The sequence below is a fragment of the Salmo trutta genome, chromosome 2, assembly GCF_901001165.1.
Source record: "Salmo trutta chromosome 2, fSalTru1.1, whole genome shotgun sequence".
NCBI lineage: Eukaryota > Metazoa > Chordata > Actinopteri > Salmoniformes > Salmonidae > Salmo > Salmo trutta.
The window spans coordinates 41,654,585-41,671,400 of record NC_042958.1 but is presented as its reverse complement, the minus strand read 5'-3'; the positions used below and the strand labels follow the sequence as shown (position 1 = coordinate 41,671,400).

At 47.2% G+C, this 16,816-nt stretch overlaps 1 protein-coding gene across 1 annotated transcript in view; it reads right to left on the bottom strand.

The window, feature by feature from the left end:
* heatr5b (HEAT repeat containing 5B) overlaps positions 1-16,816 on the bottom strand; it is a 97,880-nt gene that overhangs the window by 603 nt on the left and 80,461 nt on the right. Inside the window, exons 33-38 of the mRNA XM_029702132.1 lie at positions 8,578-8,728; positions 7,405-7,529; positions 3,365-3,466; positions 3,157-3,279; positions 2,619-2,770; positions 2,191-2,404 (exon numbers count right to left, since the gene is read on the bottom strand). Coding sequence (XP_029557992.1) covers positions 2,191-2,404; positions 2,619-2,770; positions 3,157-3,279; positions 3,365-3,466; positions 7,405-7,529; positions 8,578-8,728 — 867 coding nt within the window. The remainder of the gene's footprint in view (positions 1-2,190; positions 2,405-2,618; positions 2,771-3,156; positions 3,280-3,364; positions 3,467-7,404; positions 7,530-8,577; positions 8,729-16,816) is intronic.

The window sequence follows — 16,816 nt, the reverse complement described above, 5'->3', positions numbered from 1 at the left end:
AGAGGGGGTGAGAGAAACAGGGAGACGGAGGGAGAGAAACAGGGAGAGGGAGGGAGAGAAACAGGGAGAGGGAGGGAGAGAAACAGGGAGAGGGAGGGAGGGAGGGAGGGAGGGAGGGAGGGAGGGAGGGAGAGAAACAGGGAGAGGGAGGGAGGGAGGGAGAGAAACAGGGAGAGGGAGGGAGGGAGGGAAAGAAACAGGGAGAGGGAGGGAGGGAGGGAAAGAAACAGGGAGAGGGAGGGAGGGAGGGAAAGAAACAGGGAGAGGGAGGGAGGGAAAGAAACAGGGAGAGGGAGGGAAAGAAACAGGGAGACGGAGGGAGGGAAACGAGAGGGAGGGTGGGAAACGGAGAGGGAGGGTGGGAAACGGAGAGGGAGGGTGGGAAACGAGAGGGAGGGAGGGAAACGGAGAGGGAGGGAGGGAAACGGAGAGGGAGGGAGGGAAACGAGAGGGAGGGAAACGGGGAGGGAGGGAGGGAAACGAGAGGGAGGGAGGGAAACGGAGAGGGAGGGAAACGGAGAGGGAGGGAAACGGAGAGGGAGGGAAACGGAGAGGGAGGGAAACGGAGAGGGAGGGAGGGAAACGGAGAGGGAGGGAGGGAAACGGAGAGAGAGGGAGGGAAACGGAGAGAGAGGGAGGGAAACGGGGAGGGAGGGAGGGAAACAGGGGGAGGGAGAGATGCAAGAGAGAGGGAGAGACAGAAGGGAAGAGAAAGGGAGACAAATTGAGGGAGACAAACATTGATGAACTAGATGAACATAGCATCTTGTTAGTTAACATTTGCTCTGTTAAAAAAAACTGATCAGTATCTCAGAGCAAGAGGACATAAAATATTGGGATTCATAAAGCTTAGTCTGACCTACAGTATAGAGGAGAATTAACTAATCCGTATTGGAAGCCTTAGTCTGACTAACGTCAAGACTAACGTTCCCCTCTACTACACACACCGAGTCTAAAACCACAGACCATAAGTCCAGACTAACGTTCCCCTCTACTACACACACACACACACACACCGAGTCTAAAACCACAGACCATAAGTTCAGACTAACGTTCCCCTCTACTACACACACACACACCGAGTCTAAAACCACAGACCATAAGTCCAGACTAACGTTCCCCTCTACTACACACACACACACCGAGTCTAAAACCACAGACCATAAGTCCAGACTAACGTTTCCCTCTACTACACACACACCGAGTCTAAAACCACAGACCATAAGTCCAGACTAACGTTCCCCTCTACTACACACACACACACCGAGTCTAAAACCACAGACCATAAGTCCAGACTAACGTTCCCCTCTACTACAAACACACACCGAGTCTAAAACCACAGACCATAAGTCCAGACTAACGTTCCCCTCTACTACACACACACACACCGAGTCTAAAACCACAGACCATAAGTCCAGACTAACGTTCCCCTCTACTACACACACACACACACACACACACCGAGTCTAAAACCACAGACCATAAGTCCAGACTAACGTTCCCCTCTACTACACACACACACACCGAGTCTAAAACCACAGACCATAAGTCCAGACTAACGTTCCCCTCTACTACACACACACACACCGAGTCTAAAACCACAGACCATAAGTCCAGACTAACGTTCCCAGCCCAGATATACAAGGCAACGCATGAAAAGAGGCGTTTAGTTACAGAAAGGCTTTTACAGATCAATGGATGTCTTTATAGGGAGATGTGTACCTCTAACAAGTTACCCAACTCGAATAGGACACAGACACCAGGAAAACAACTCAATTATGTTCTCACGAGTTTCTCTACTGAACCATAAACTGAAATATCCTGAAAGTCATATTTTTTTTTTTTCAAACTCTTAGATGTCCCTGCATGATCTTTACTGAGGAATAAAAACAATAGAATCTGGATGCATGCATTTCCAAACAGCTGTCATTGAAAACATGCATGATGCAGAGAAACCTGTGTGACCCTTTGGTGGATATTTTCAGTAGTTAAATACTTAAGGGAGTGAATTAGGAAACAAACTAGATTTGATCAAGAGGCTTGTGCCCCACATTCAGACCATGGTGGTACTGTTCTGTTCCTCTGCCATGCCCACTATGTTCTCCAGAACCCTGATGCCTTCCTGTATGGCCTGCAGCTCCGTGACTGTTTTAACCCTGTGTGTGCAGCATTTCTACCAACAGTACATACTGTTCTGTTCCTCTGCCATGCCCACTAGGTTCTCCAAAACCCTGATGCCCTCCTGTACGGCCTGCAGCTCCGTGACCGTGCCTGGGCGGCTCCTCTCCACCCCTTTCAGCTTCTCTACCATGAGCGGTGCCAGGGCGTGGATGTAGGGGGTGGATAACGCTCGGCTGGGGTGCTGGAACACTGAGAGGAGGAGTTGGTAACACCGAGCCTGGACCTGAGAGGGAGAAACCGATTACTGACATGCACACATTCAGGGACAAATAGAGACTTGGGGGGGGGGGGGGGGGGGGGGGGGGGGTGTGTATGTGTCTTGGAGCGGGGATGAAGCAAAAATATAATTCTGTGTCCTTTGACAATAGACATTAAATGGGCCAGGGGTCAGAGGATTTCAACGCTTTAATGAAGCAGTGTGTGTGTGTGTGTCGTACCCAGGGGTCAGGGGAGATGAGTGCGTTCCTATAACGTTCCATACAGCCCTGCTGCAGCACAGTGACTCCTATGACCTCTGAACTGGCAGACAGCAGGAAGAGGGTCATGGCCGTCAGCATACTGACCTCATCCATGTTGGGACGAGACTCATCTGAGGAACACGCGTTGGTATAATAAAGATAGAAGTACACTCATTAAAGGTCAATTCCAACATTATCAGCAGGCCACGCCTGGACAGCCACCGACACAGCATCCTGACACAATGGGTAGATGGGAAACACCTGGATACCAGGAATCCTACTACAACAGTGTGTATGTTACCCGGTGGAGAATATTCTAGAACAGTGTGTATGTTACCCGGTGGAGAATATTCTGGAACAGTGTGTATGTTACCTGGTGGAGAACATTCTGGAACAGTGTGTATGTTACCCGGTGGAGAATATTCTAGAACAGTGTGTATGTTACCTGGTGGAGAATATTGTAGAACAGTGTGTATGTTACCTGGTGGAGAACATTCTGGAACAGTGTGTATGTTACCTGGTTGAGAATATTCTAGAACAGAAGCCAGACTACTCCTGATCAGTCCTGTCCACTGAGCGGGAATCTTCTCAGCCCGGCCCAGAGGAGAGGTGATGATGGTCTTTATACCCTGTAGAGCAGCTGAGACAGGCAGGGGTATGGAGTTACCAGGTGCCTTTATAGCTGTTGTGTCTGTGTCTGTGTGTGTGTGTGTGTGTGTGTGTACCTGAGACTGGCAGGGGTATGGAGTTATCAGGTGTCTTCACAGCCGTCTCCTTCAGGACCCCGGTTATCAGGAAGAGTACAGTTGGGAGGATGGTCATGCTGCCTGTGGGGGGGGGGGGGGGTGTCAGACATGAGGAATGAGAGAGAGAGAGACTTGTATCCTTCAGTAATGAGGAATGAGAGACTTGTATCCTTCAGTAATGAGGAATGAGAGACTTGTATCCTTCAGTAATGAGGAATGACAGAGAGACTTGTATCCTTCAGTAATGAGGAATGAGAGAGACTTGTATCCTTCAGTAATGAGGAATGAGAGAGACTTGTATCCTTCAGTAATGAGGAATGACAGAGACTTGTATCCTTCAGTAATGAGGAATGACAGAGAGACTTGTATCCTTCAGTAATGAGGAATGACAGAGAGACTTGTATCCTTCAGTAATGAGGAATGAGAGAGACTTGTATCCTTCAGTAATGAGGAAGGACAGAGTGAGAGACTTGTATCCTTCAGTAATGAGGAATGAGAGAGACTTGTATCCTTCAGTAATGAGGAATGACAGAGAGAGAGACTTGTATCCTTCAGTAATGAGGAATGACAGAGAGGGAGACTTGTATCCTTCAGTAATGAGGAATGACAGAGAGAGAGACTTGTATCCTTCAGTAATGAGGAATGACAGAGAGAGAGACTTGTATCCTTCAGTAATGAGGAATGACAGAGAGACTTGTATCCTTCAGTAATGAGGAATGAGAGAGACTTGTATCCTTCAGTAATGAGGAATGAGAGAGACTTGTATCCTTCAGTAATGAGGAATGAGAGAGACTTGTATCCTTCAGTAATGAGGAATGACAGAGAGACTGGTATCCTTCAGTAATGAGGAATGACAGAGAGACTTGTATCCTTCAGTAATGAGGAATGACAGAGAGACTTGTATCCTTCAGTAATGAGGAATGAGAGAGACTTGTATCCTTCAGTAATGAGGAAGGACAGAGTGAGAGACTTGTATCCTTCAGTAATGAGGAATGAGAGAGACTTGTATCCTTCAGTAATGAGGAATGAGAGAGACTTGTATCCTTCAGTAATGAGGAATGACAGAGAGAGAGACTTGTATCCTTCAGTAATGAGGAATGACAGAGAGAGACTTGTATCCTTCAGTATGAGGAATGACAGAGAGAGACTTGTATCCTTCAGTATGAGGAATGACAGAGAGAGACTTGTATCCTTCAGTAATGAGGAATGAGAGAGAGAGACTTGTATCCTTCAGTAATGAGGAATGAGAGAGACACGTATCCTTCAGTAATGAGGAATGAGAGAGAGAGAGACACGTATCCTTCAGCAATGAGGAATGAGAGAGAGAGAGACACGTATCCTTCAGCAATGAGGAATGAGAGAGAGACTTGTATCCTTCAGTAATGAGGAATGAGAGAGACTTGTATCATTCAGTAATGAGGAATGACTTGTATCCTTCAGTAATGAGGAATGACCTGTATCCTTCAGTAATGAGGAATGACCGAGATAATTAGACTTGTATCCTTCAGTAATGAGTAATGACAGAGCGAGAGACTTGTATCCTTCAGTCATGAGGAATGTGAGAGACTTGTATCCTTCAGTAATGAGGAATGAGAGAGAGAGAGAGACTTGTATCCTTCAGTAATGAGGAATGAGAGAGAGAGAGAGACTTGTATCCTTCAGTAATGAGGAAGGACAGAGAGAGAGACTTGTATCCTTCAGTAATGAGGAAGGACAGAGAGAGAGACTTGTATCCTTCAGTAATGAGGAATGAGAGAGACTTGTATCCTTCAGTAATGAGGAAGGACAGAGTGAGAGACTTGTATCCTTCAGTAATGAGGAAGGACAGAGTGAGAGACTTGTATCCTTCAGTAATGAGGAAGGACAGAGTGAGAGACTTGTATCCTTCAGTAATGAGGAAGGACAGAGAGAATTAGACTTGTATCCTTCAGTAATGAGGAATGAGAGAGAGAGAGACTTGTATCCTTCAGTAATGAGGAATGACAGAGAGAGACTTGTATCCTTCAGTAATGAGGAATGACAGAGAGAGAGACTTGTATCCTTCAGTAATGAGGAATGACAGAGCGAGAGACTTGTATCCTTCAGTAAAGAGGAATGACAGAGAGAGAGATACTTGTATCCTTCAGTAACGAGGAATGACCGAGAGAGAGATACTTGTATCCTTCAGTAACGAGGAATGACCGAGAGAGAGAGATACTTGTATCCTTCAGTAATGAGGAATGACAGAGAGAGAGAGAGAGACTTGTATCCTTCAGTAATGAGGAATGACAGAGAGAGAGAGAGAGACTTGTATCCTTCAGCAATGAGGAATGACAGAGAGAGAGAGAGACTTGTATCCTTCAGTAATGAGGAATGACAGAGAGAGAGAGAGAGACTTGTATCCTTCAGTAATGAGGAATGACAGAGAGAGAGACTTGTATCCTTCAGTAATGAGGAATGAGAGAGAGAGATACTTGTATCCTTCAGTAATGAGGAATGACAGAGAGAGAGAGATACTTGTATCCTTCAGTAATGAGGAATGACAGAGAGAGACTTGTATCCTTCAGTAATGAGGAATGAGAGCGAGAGACTTGTATCCTTCAGTAATGAGGAATGAGAGAGAGAGAGAGAGAGACTTGTATCCTTCAGTAATGAGGAATGAGAGAGAGAGACTTGTATCCTTCAGTAATGAGGAATGACAGAGAGAGAGAGAGACTTGTATCCTTCAGTAATGAGGAATGACAGAGAGAGAGAGAGACTTGTATCCTTCAGTAATGAGGAATGACAGAGAGAGAGAGAGAGAGAATTGTATCCTTCAGTAATGAGGAATGAGAGAGAGACTTGTATCTTTCAGTAATGAGGAATGAGAGAGAGAGATACTTGTATCCTTCAGTAATGAGGAATGACAGAGAGAGAGATACTTGTATCCTTCAGTAATGAGGAATGAGAGAGAGACTTGTATCCTTCAGTAATGAGGAATGAGAGAGCGACTTGTATCCTTCAGTAATGAGTAATGAGAGAGAGCGACTTGTATCCTTCAGGAATGAGGAATGAGATCGAGAGACTTGTATCCTTCAGTAATGAGGAATGAGAGAGAGAGACTTGTATCCTTCAGTAATGAGGAATGAGAGAGAGAGACTTGTATCCTTCAGTAATGAGGAATGAGAGAGAAATACTTGTATCCTTCAGTAATGAGGAATGAGAGAGAGACTTGTATCCTTCAGTAATGAGGAATGAGAGAGCGACTTGTATCCTTCAGGAATGAGGACAGAGAGCGACTTGTATCCTTCAGGAATGAGGGAGAGACTTGTATCCTTCACTAAATCCCACACCAATACTCCTTTTAAAACTGCCATATGCAACAGTTCAATCAACGTACTGAAGGATACAAGGATATCAATTGAAATGACGATTGGACGGCAGTAACCATTGCAGAATGCACCTTTTATATGTCAACAAGGCAAACAGACCCTTTCTATAAGCGTCATGTTATCCCTGTCCCTAATCTGTCAGTGGCCCTGAAATCCCTGTCCCTAATCTGTCAGTGGCCCTGAAATCCCTGTCCCTAATCTGTCAGTGGCCCTGAAATCCCTGTCCCTAATCTGTCAGTGGCCCGGAAATCCCTGTCCCTAATCTGTCAGTAGCCCTGAAATCCCTGTCCCTAATCTGTCAGTAGCCCTGAAATCCCAGTGGCCCTGACATCCCTGTCCCTAATCTCTCACTGTCCCTAATCTGTCAATAGCCCTGACATCCTAACTGAATCATCTCTGTTTCTCTATCGTTTCACACCCAGTGTGACTCAGTTGATTTCCAGGAAAATCTGACACTCAGAAAGCTTCCGTCTCAGACAGAACAACCACAGACCCAGGGTGAGATGGATCCAACGGGAGACAGGCTATTGAGCCAGACTGAATCTAAGGCATAGCGATGAACACTGGAACTCTGTTATTAGCAGTATAACACACCACAACATGACAAGGCAATGAGTTACAGGAGACATTCTGAGTCTGTGTGGTCAGGTTTGTTTGTCTGTGTGTTACCTGCGGGGGAGCACAGCGACGGCAGTTCAGCCAGTATAGAGACCGTGTGAGCCACCAGCCGGGTGCTCTCCTCAGGCAGACGAGGCTGGGGCCGGAGGGGCAGGTGGCTGGGGGACTCGTTCACCCTGGGAATGAAAATACATGAGTTTGGGGTTTTTTAATGACCCAAAGATGCTGTACAATTAGGGTTGCAAAATTCAGTTAAAAATTCCCAGAAATCCTGGTTGGAGGGAATAAGCAGGAAATCAAGAATCTTCCAAGCAAGATAACCAGGGTATTACAACAGAACGATCCCGACCCGTTACAACAGAACGACCCCGACACGTTACAACAGAACGACACTGACAGGTTACAACAGAACGACACATTACAACAGAACGATAACGACCCGTTACAACAGAACGACACTGACCCGTTACAACAGAACGACCCGTTACAACAGAACGACACTGACCCGTTACAACAGAACGACCCGTTACAACAGAACGACCCGTTACAACAGAACGACACTGACCCGTTACAACAGAACGACCCGCTACAACAGAACGACCCGCTACAACAGAACGACCCGCTACAACAGAACGACACTGACCCGCTACAACAGAACGACACTGACCCGCTACAACAGAACGACACTGACCCGCTACAACAGAACGACCCGTTACAACAGAACGACACTGACCCGCTACAACAGAACGACACTGACCCGCTACAACAGAACGACCCGTTACAACAGAACGAACCGTTACAACAGAACGACCCGTTACAACAGAACGACACTGACCCGCTACAACAGAACGACCCTGACCCGCTACAACAGAACGACCCTGACCCGTTACAACAGAACGACCCGTTACAACAGAACGACCCGGACCCGTTACAACAGAACGACCCGTTACAACAGAACGACCCGCTACAACAGAACGACACTGACCCGCTACAACAGAACGACACTGACCCGCTACAACAGAACGACACTGACACGTTACAACAGAACGACCCGTTACAACAGAACGACCCGTTACAACAGAACGACCCGTTACAACAGAACGACAGGTTACAACAGAACGACAGGTTACAACAGAACGACACTGACAGGTTACAACAGAACGACACTGACAGGTTACAACAGAACAAAGAAGCAAAATAATTGAATTAAAATAATACATTCACCTGGTGTTGAGTTGGGGCAAGTGACGAACCAGGATGAACACCAGAAGCTCCATGGCAGCGAAGACTAGGGACTTCCCCGGGAGCAGCTCCCCAGTCTCACCTCCCTCTCCCTGGAGAGACAGACCATCTTTCTCCCCTCCATCCTCCTTACCTGGAGGGAGATAAGTAAAGGAGTGAGAACGTTCTGAGCCTGTACATGACTTTACAAAATCAGTAGTAAATGAGCCCATTTAGGTTGCAGGTAAAAATGGATTTTAAATGAATGTACATTTCAGTGGTATATCCTAACGATAGACTGATATGCTGGTCTCAGATCTGCTTGTCTATATCAGCATATGGGTAATGATGACCACAGGATGTGGAAAGACAGCACAAAGGTATCAGGGACCAGCCTACCCAACAAGGTAACATAGTGAACCGTGTCAGGACTAACCCTGCGTGTCCCTCTGCTCTGTCAGGTGGTCCTGAGCAGCCCGGATAGTCTCCTGCACCACAGCTGTGACCTGGAGCTGGACACCTGGAGGATCTCTGGTCAGGAGTAGTCTGTGGAGAACGTTGAGCAGCTCTACACCCAGCAACTACGACATGAAGAGAAACCTGGTTAGATACCCAGCCTGTCAGCTCTGCACCCAGCCTGTCAGCTCGACACCCAGCCTGTCTGCTCGACACCCAGCCTGTCTGCTCGACACCCAGCCTGTCAGCTCTGCACCCAGCATGTTAGCTCTGCACCCAGCCTGTCTGCTCTGCACCCAGCCTGTCAGCTCTGCACCCAGCCTGTCAGCTCTGCACCCAGCCTGTCTGCTCTACACCCAGCCTGTCAGCTCTGCACCCAGCCTGTCAGCTCTACACCCAGCCTGTCAGCTCTACACCCAGCCTGTCAGCTCTACACCCAGCAACTACGACATGAAGAGAAACCTGGTTAGACACCCAGCCTGTCAGCTCGACACCCAGCCTGTCAGCTCGACACCCAGCCTGTCAGCTCGACACCCAGCCTGTCAGCTCGACACCCAGCCTGTCTGCACGACACCCAGCCTGTCTGCACGACACCCAGCCTGTCTGCACGACACCCAGCCTGTCTGCTCTACACCCAGCCTGTCAGCTCTACACCCAGCCTGTCAGCTCTACACCCAGCCTGTCAGCTCTACACCCAGCCTGTCAGCTCTGCACCCAGCCTGTCAGCTCTGCACCCAGCCTGTCAGCTCCTCACCCAGCCTGTCAGCTCTGCACCCAGCCTGTCAGCTCTGCACCCAGCCTGTCAGCTCTGCACCCAGCCTGTCAGCTCTACACCCAGCAACTACGACATGAAGAGAAACCTGGTTAGATACCCAGCCTGTCAGCTCTGCACCCAGCCTGTCAGCTCTGCACCCAGCCTGTCAGCTCTACACCCAGCAACTACGACATGAAGAGAAACCTGGTTAGATACCCAGCCTGTCAGCTCTGCACCCAGCCTGTCAGCTCTGCACCCAGCCTGTCAGCTCTACACCCAGCAACTACGACATGAAGAGAAACCTGGTTAGATACCCAGCCTGTCAGCTCTACACCCAACAACATGAAGAGAAACCTGGTTAGATACCCAGCCTGTCAGCTCTGCACCCAGCCTGTCAGCTCTGCACCCAGCCTGTCAGCTCTGCAACCCAGCCTGTCAGCTCTGCACCCAGCCTGTCTGCTCTGCACCCAGCCTGTCTGCTCTGCACCCAGCCTGTCTGCTCTGCACCCAGCCTGTCTGCTCTGCACCCAGCCTGTCTGCTCTGCACCCAGCAACTACGACATGAAGAGAAACCTGGTTAGATACCCAGCCTGTCAGCTCTACACCCAGCCTGTCAGCTCTGCACCCAGCCTGTCAGCTCTGCACCCAGCCTGTCAGCTCTGCACCCAGCCTGTCAGCTCTACACCCAACAACATGAAGAGAAACCTGGTTAGATACCCAGCCTGTCAGCTCTGCACCCAGCCTGTCTGCTCTGCACCCAGCCTGTCAGCTCTGCACCCAGCCTGTCAGCTCTGCACCCAGCCTGTCAGCTCTGCACCCAGCCTGTCAGCTCTGCACCCAGCCTTTCAGCTCTGCACCCAGCCTGTACCCAGCCTTCCTCGCACCCAGCCTGTCCACACCCAGCCTGTCAGCTCGACACCCAGCCTGTCAGCTCGACACCCAGCCTGTCAGCTCGACACCCAGCCTGTCAGCTCGACACCCAGCCTGTCAGCGCGGCACCCAAAATGTCTGCTATCCTACAGCCCAGTGATGTCACTCCTCCCTCCTCAGCCCTGTGTAAGAGACCGACAGAACAATCTGGAATATTTCTGCCTCCGCCCGTATAGACCTCTGCCCGTATAGACCTCCGCCCGTATAGACCTGTGAATCTACCCTTTATCCTGCAGTAGGTCTAGTCTAATCCTCTCCTCACTGTAATGCTCATGGCTTATTATGGACGAAGAGAGACGGACAGGCAGTGGGCTGTGTCTGAGGCTCTGAGAGGTGGACAGATACAGAGGACAGGCTGTGGGCTGTGTCTGAGGCTCTGAGAGGTGGACAGACACAGAGGACAGGCAGTGGGCTGTGTCTGAGGCTCTGAGAGGTGGACAGACACAGAGGACAGGCGGTGGGCTGTGTCTGAGGCTCTGAGAGGTGGACAGACACAGAGGACAGGCGGTGGGCTGTGTCTGAGGCTCTGAGAGGTGGACAGATACAGAGGACAGGCGGTGGGCTGTGTCTGAGGCTCTGAGAGGTGGACAGACACAGAGGACAGGCGGTGGGCTGTGTCTGAGGCTCTGAGAGGTGGACAGATACAGAGGACAGGCGGTGGGCTGTGTCTGAGGCTCTGAGAGGTGATGACAGGAGAGGTGGACAGATACAGAGAGTGTGTGTGTGTGTGGAAAGGGAAACGTATAGAGACAGAGAACATCAACTCTGAAACATGATACACATTAGTCATTCTACTGTATCCTCCCCCATCCGTAGCTGCTCCTTCCCACCCTCTCCCCTGTTAACTCCACATCACAGACTATGATACTAGAACCTTCTCAAACTTTTCTCTCTAACAGTATGTTCTCCATCTCTGCATTTCTTTCCCCTCTTCTTCCTTAACATTTTCTCTCTCTCCCTACATTCTCCCTCTCTCTCTCCACATTCTCCCTCTCTCTCTCTACATTCTCCCTCTCTCTCCCTACATTCTCCCTCTCTCTCCCTACATTCTCCCTCTCTCTCCCTACATTCTCCCTCTCTCTCTCTACATTCTCCCTCTCTCTCTCTACATTCTCCCTCTCTCTCTCTACATTCTCCCTCTCTCTCTCTACATTCTCCCTCTCTCTCTCTACATTCTCCCTCTCTCTCTCTACATTCTCCCTCTCTCTCTCTACATTCTCCCTCTCTACATTCTCCCTCTCTCTCTCTACATTCTCCCTCTCTCTCTCTACATTCTCCCTCTCTCTCTCTACATTCTCCCTCTCTCTACATTCTCCCTCTCTCTCTCTACATTCTCCCTCTCTCTCTCTCTACATTCTCCCTCTCTCTACATTCCTCCCTCTCTCTCTCTACATTCTCCCTCTCTCTCTCTACATTCTCCCTCTCTCTCTCTACATTCTCCCTCTCTCTCTCTACATTCTCCCTCTCTCTCTCTACATTCTCCCTCTCTCTCTCTACATTCTCCCTCTCTCTCTCTACATTCTCCCTCTCTCTCTCTACATTCTCCCTCTCTCTCACTACATTCTCCCTCTCTCTCACTACATTCTCCCTCTCTCTCACTACATTCTCCCTCTCTCTCTCTCTACATTCTCCCTCCCTCTCTCTACATTCTCCCTCTCTCTCTCTCTACATTCTCCCTCTCTCTCTCTCTACATTCTCCCTCTCTCTCTCTACATTCTCCCTCTCTCTCTCTACATTCTCCCTCTCTCTCTCTACATTCTCCCTCTCTCTCTCTACATTCTCCCTCTCTCTCTCTCTACATTCTCCCTCTCTCTCTCTCTACATTCTCCCTCTCTCTCTCTACATTCTCCCTCTCTACATTCTCCCTCTCTCTCTCTACATTCTCCCTCTCTCTCTCTCTACATTCTCCCTCTCTCTCTCTCTCTACATTCTCCCTCTCTCTCTCTCTCTACATTCTCCCTCTCTCTCTCTCTACATTCTCCCTCTCTCTCCCTACATACTCCCTCTCTCTCTCTACATTCTCCCTCTCTCTCTCTACATTCTCCCTCCCTCTCTCTCTCTCTACATTCTCCCTCTCTCTCTCTCTACATTCTCCCTCTCTCTCTCTCTCTACATTCTCCCTCTCTCTCTCTACATCTCCCTCTCTCTCTCTCTACATTCTCCCTCTCTCTCCCTACATACTCCCTCTCTCTCTCTCTACATACTCATCTCTCCTCTCCCTAACATTCTCCCTCTCTCTCTCTCTCTACATTCTCCCTCTCTCATCTCTCTCTACATTCTCCCTCTCTCTCCTCTCTCTCTCTCTACATTCTCCCCTCTCTCTCTCTCTCTCTACATCTCCCTCTCTCTCTCTCTCTACATTCTCTACATTCTCCCTCTCTCTCTCTCTACATTCTCCCTCTCTCTCTCTCTCTCTCTCTACATTCTCCCTCTCTCTCTCTCTCTACATTCTCCCTACATTCTCCCTCTCTCTCTCTCTACATTCTCCCTCTCAATTCAATTCAATTCGCTTTATTGGCATGACGTAACAATGTACATATTGCCAAAGCTTACTTTGGAAATTTACAATATAAAAAATAAATAAAAATGAGAATCAAAAATTGTCAACGGGACAACAGTAACAACAATAACCAACGGTCAATATAACCATACATTCAACAATAACAATAATCATACAGTTGAGGACATGTGCAGGTTTATTGGTCTGTCAGACACTGTCCCTCAACTTATGGCAGGCAGCAATGTAGTGCGCTGCCAACCCACAGCTCTCTGCGTCCTCCCCCAACAGGATGGGTAGCCTATCCTCATCAGAGAGGTCTTTAAAACCTTGAATAAGGATTTCAAATTTGGGGAAATGACACTCTCTAATTGTTTTATATTTTTGACATTTTGTCAGGAAATGCAGCTCCGTCTCAGGTTCTGCTGTTGTGCAGTGGTTGCACAGCCTTTCCTCTACAGGGAGCCAGGTTTTCCTGTGTCTACCCTTCTCAATGGCAAGGCTGTGCTCACTGAGCCTGTACTTTGTCAAGGTTTTTCTAAGGTTTTGATCAGTAACCATGGTCAAATATTTAGCCATAGTGTACTGTCGATTTAGGGCCAGATAGCACTGCATTTTGCTTTGTGTTTGTGCTTGTGTTTCCCAATAAGCAATGTAGTTTTGTTTTGACTGTGTTGTAATTTGGTTTATTCTGATTGATTGGATGTTCTGGTTGTTCTGGTCCTGAGGCTTCAGTGTGTTAGTAGAACAGGTTTGTGAACTCAGCCCCAGGACCAGCTGGATGAGGGGACTCTTTTCTTTGCTCAGCTCTTGGCATTGCAGGGCTTGGTAATGATATGAGAGGGGGTCACTGTATTTTAGATGTTTCCAAAACTTAATTGCTCTTTTTTGAGTTTTTATTATTAGTGGATATTGGCCTAATTCTGCCCTGCATGCATTGTTTGTAGTTTTCCTCTGGACACGTAGGAGAATCTTACAGAACTCTGCATGTAGGGTTTCAATGGGGTGTTTGTCCCATTTGATGAAATCTTGTTTTGCAAGTGGACCCCACACCTCGCTGCCATAAAGTGCAATTGGTTCAATGACATATTCAATTAGTTTTAGCCAAATTTTAATAGGTATTTCAATTTGAATTTGCTTTTTAATGGCGTAGAATGCCCTGCGTGCTTTCTCTCTCAGTTCATTCACTGCCTCATTAAGGTGTCCAGTTGAGCTTATTTTTAAACCTAAGTAATTGTAGTGTGTACAGTACTCTATATATTTTGTACCAATTGAGAACTTTGGTCTAATTCCCTGAGATCTGGATCTTCTCTGGAAAATCATTATTTTAGTCTTTTTGGGGTTTACTGCCAGGGCCCAGGTCTGGCAGTACTGCTCTAGCAGGTCCAGGCTCTGCTGTAGGCCAGGTGCTGTGGGTGACAGCAGGCATAGGTCATCTGCGAAGAGTAGGCATTTAACTTCTGAATTGTGGAGACTAACACCAGGGGCTGAGGATTTTTCTAGAATAGTGGCCAATTCGTTAATGTAAATATTGAAGAGTGCAGGGCTCAGATTGCAACCCTGACGAAGGCCCCGCCCCTGGTTAAAGAATTCTGTCCTTTTCTTACCAATTTTAATGCTGCACGTATTGCCAGTATACATTGATTTAATTATGTCATATGTTTTACCCCCTACACCACTTTCAATAACTTTGTAGAACAGTCCTGTATGCCAAATAGAATCAAATGCTTTTTGGAAGTCGATAAAGCAAGTGTATATTTTGGTATTATTTTGGTGGACATGTTTATCTATCAGGGTGTGTAAGGTGTAAATATGATCAGTTGTGCGATGTTTTGGTATAAATCCAATTTGGCTTTTACTCAAGACATTGTGCTTATTAAGGAAGTTTAGAACTCTTACATTGATGATACTACAGAAAACCTTCCCCAGGTTACTGTTCACACAAATGCCTCTGTAATTGTTAGGGTCAAATTTGTCTCCATTCTTAAAGATTGGGGTTATGAGTCCTTGATTCCAGATGTCAGGGAAATAACCTACACTCAGGATCAAATTAAACAATTTTAATATAGCCAATTGAAATTTTGCACTAGTGAGTTTGAGCATTTCATTTAGGATGCCATCAGGTCCGCAGGCTTTTTTAAATTTGAGAGCCTGAAGTTTCTTATAGAGCTCCTGGTCAGTAATTGGGGAGTCCAATGGGTTTTGATTGTCCTTTATAGCTTTTTCTAATCCATTCAACTTCTCATGGATTTGGCGTTGTTCTGCGTTTGTGTCAATTTGAACGGTGTTGTAGAGTGTTTTGAAATGGGTTGTCCATATGTCACCATTTTGTATTGCTAATTCCTCTTGTTTAGATTTTTTAGTTTTTTCCAATTTTGCCAAAAGTTGTTTGTGTTTATGGACTCCTCAATTAGTGTCAGCTGCTTGCTGTTGTACTGTGCTTTTTTGGTTCTGAGTGTACGTTTATAGAGTTTTAAAGTCTCACAGTAATGAAGGCGTAATTCACCATTATTTGGGTCTCTGTGCTTTTGGTTGGATAGTGTTCTAAGTTTTTTCCTTATAATTTTACAATCTGCATCAAACCAGTTGTCATCTGTGATTTTTTTTGTTTTGTTTTTATCAATTTCAATTGTGCTTCTTTTGCCGTTTGCCTGAATATATAGTTGATGTTTCGTACTGCTAGATTGATGCCTTCTTTACTGTGAGTGAATGTGGTATCCAGAAAGTTATCTAAGAGTGTTTGGATATTTTGGTTCCAGGTTGCTTTCTGGTATTCTTCTGTGCTGTTTTGGGCCCATCTGTATGAATTTCTGATGTTGTACAGCTTACTGGGCTGTGAATGTGTGGTTGTTTCCAGGTCTGTTCTTTTGAGGAACAACGTAATTTGGCTGTGATCAGACAGAGGTGTTAGTGTGACAGTGAATGAGCTGAGAGAGAAAGGGTCCATGTCTGTGATCATATAGTCTACTGTACTGTGGCCAAGAGGTGAGCAGTAGGTGAATCTCCCCAAAGAGTCCCCCCGTAAACCTACCATTGACAAAGTACAGACCCAGGCTTCTACAGAGCTGCAAAAGATCCCTTCCGTTTTTGTTGACGGTGCTCGTCACTGTTGTTTCTATGGGGGAGATTAAGATAGTTAGAAACAGTATGGCCTGTAATAAAGCTGTCCCCTCGTGTGCTCGTTAGATCAGATGTGTTCCTTTGCGCGCATTTGTGTCCCCACAGATGAGCACATTTCCCTGGGCCTGGAAATGGCACGTCTCTTCCTCGAGGGTGGGGAAGATTCTCTCTGAGTAATATGGGGATTCTGAGGGGGGGATATATATTGCGCAAAGGAACACATCTTTTCCTGTCAGTACAAGTTCTTTTTTAGTTTTAACCAAATGTGGTATTTGCCAATTTTGAGGGGATCAATTAGATTTTGTAGTTCGGATTTGTACCAAATGATCAATCCTCCAGAGTCTCTGCCTCTATTGACAGAGCTGTGTTTCTGTGATGGCACAATGACCTCTCTGTAGCCTGTGGGACAGTGAGTGACAACGTCAGCCTTACACCATGTCTCCTGCAGAATGATGACGTCAACATCTTTCAGATGTTGTGAACTC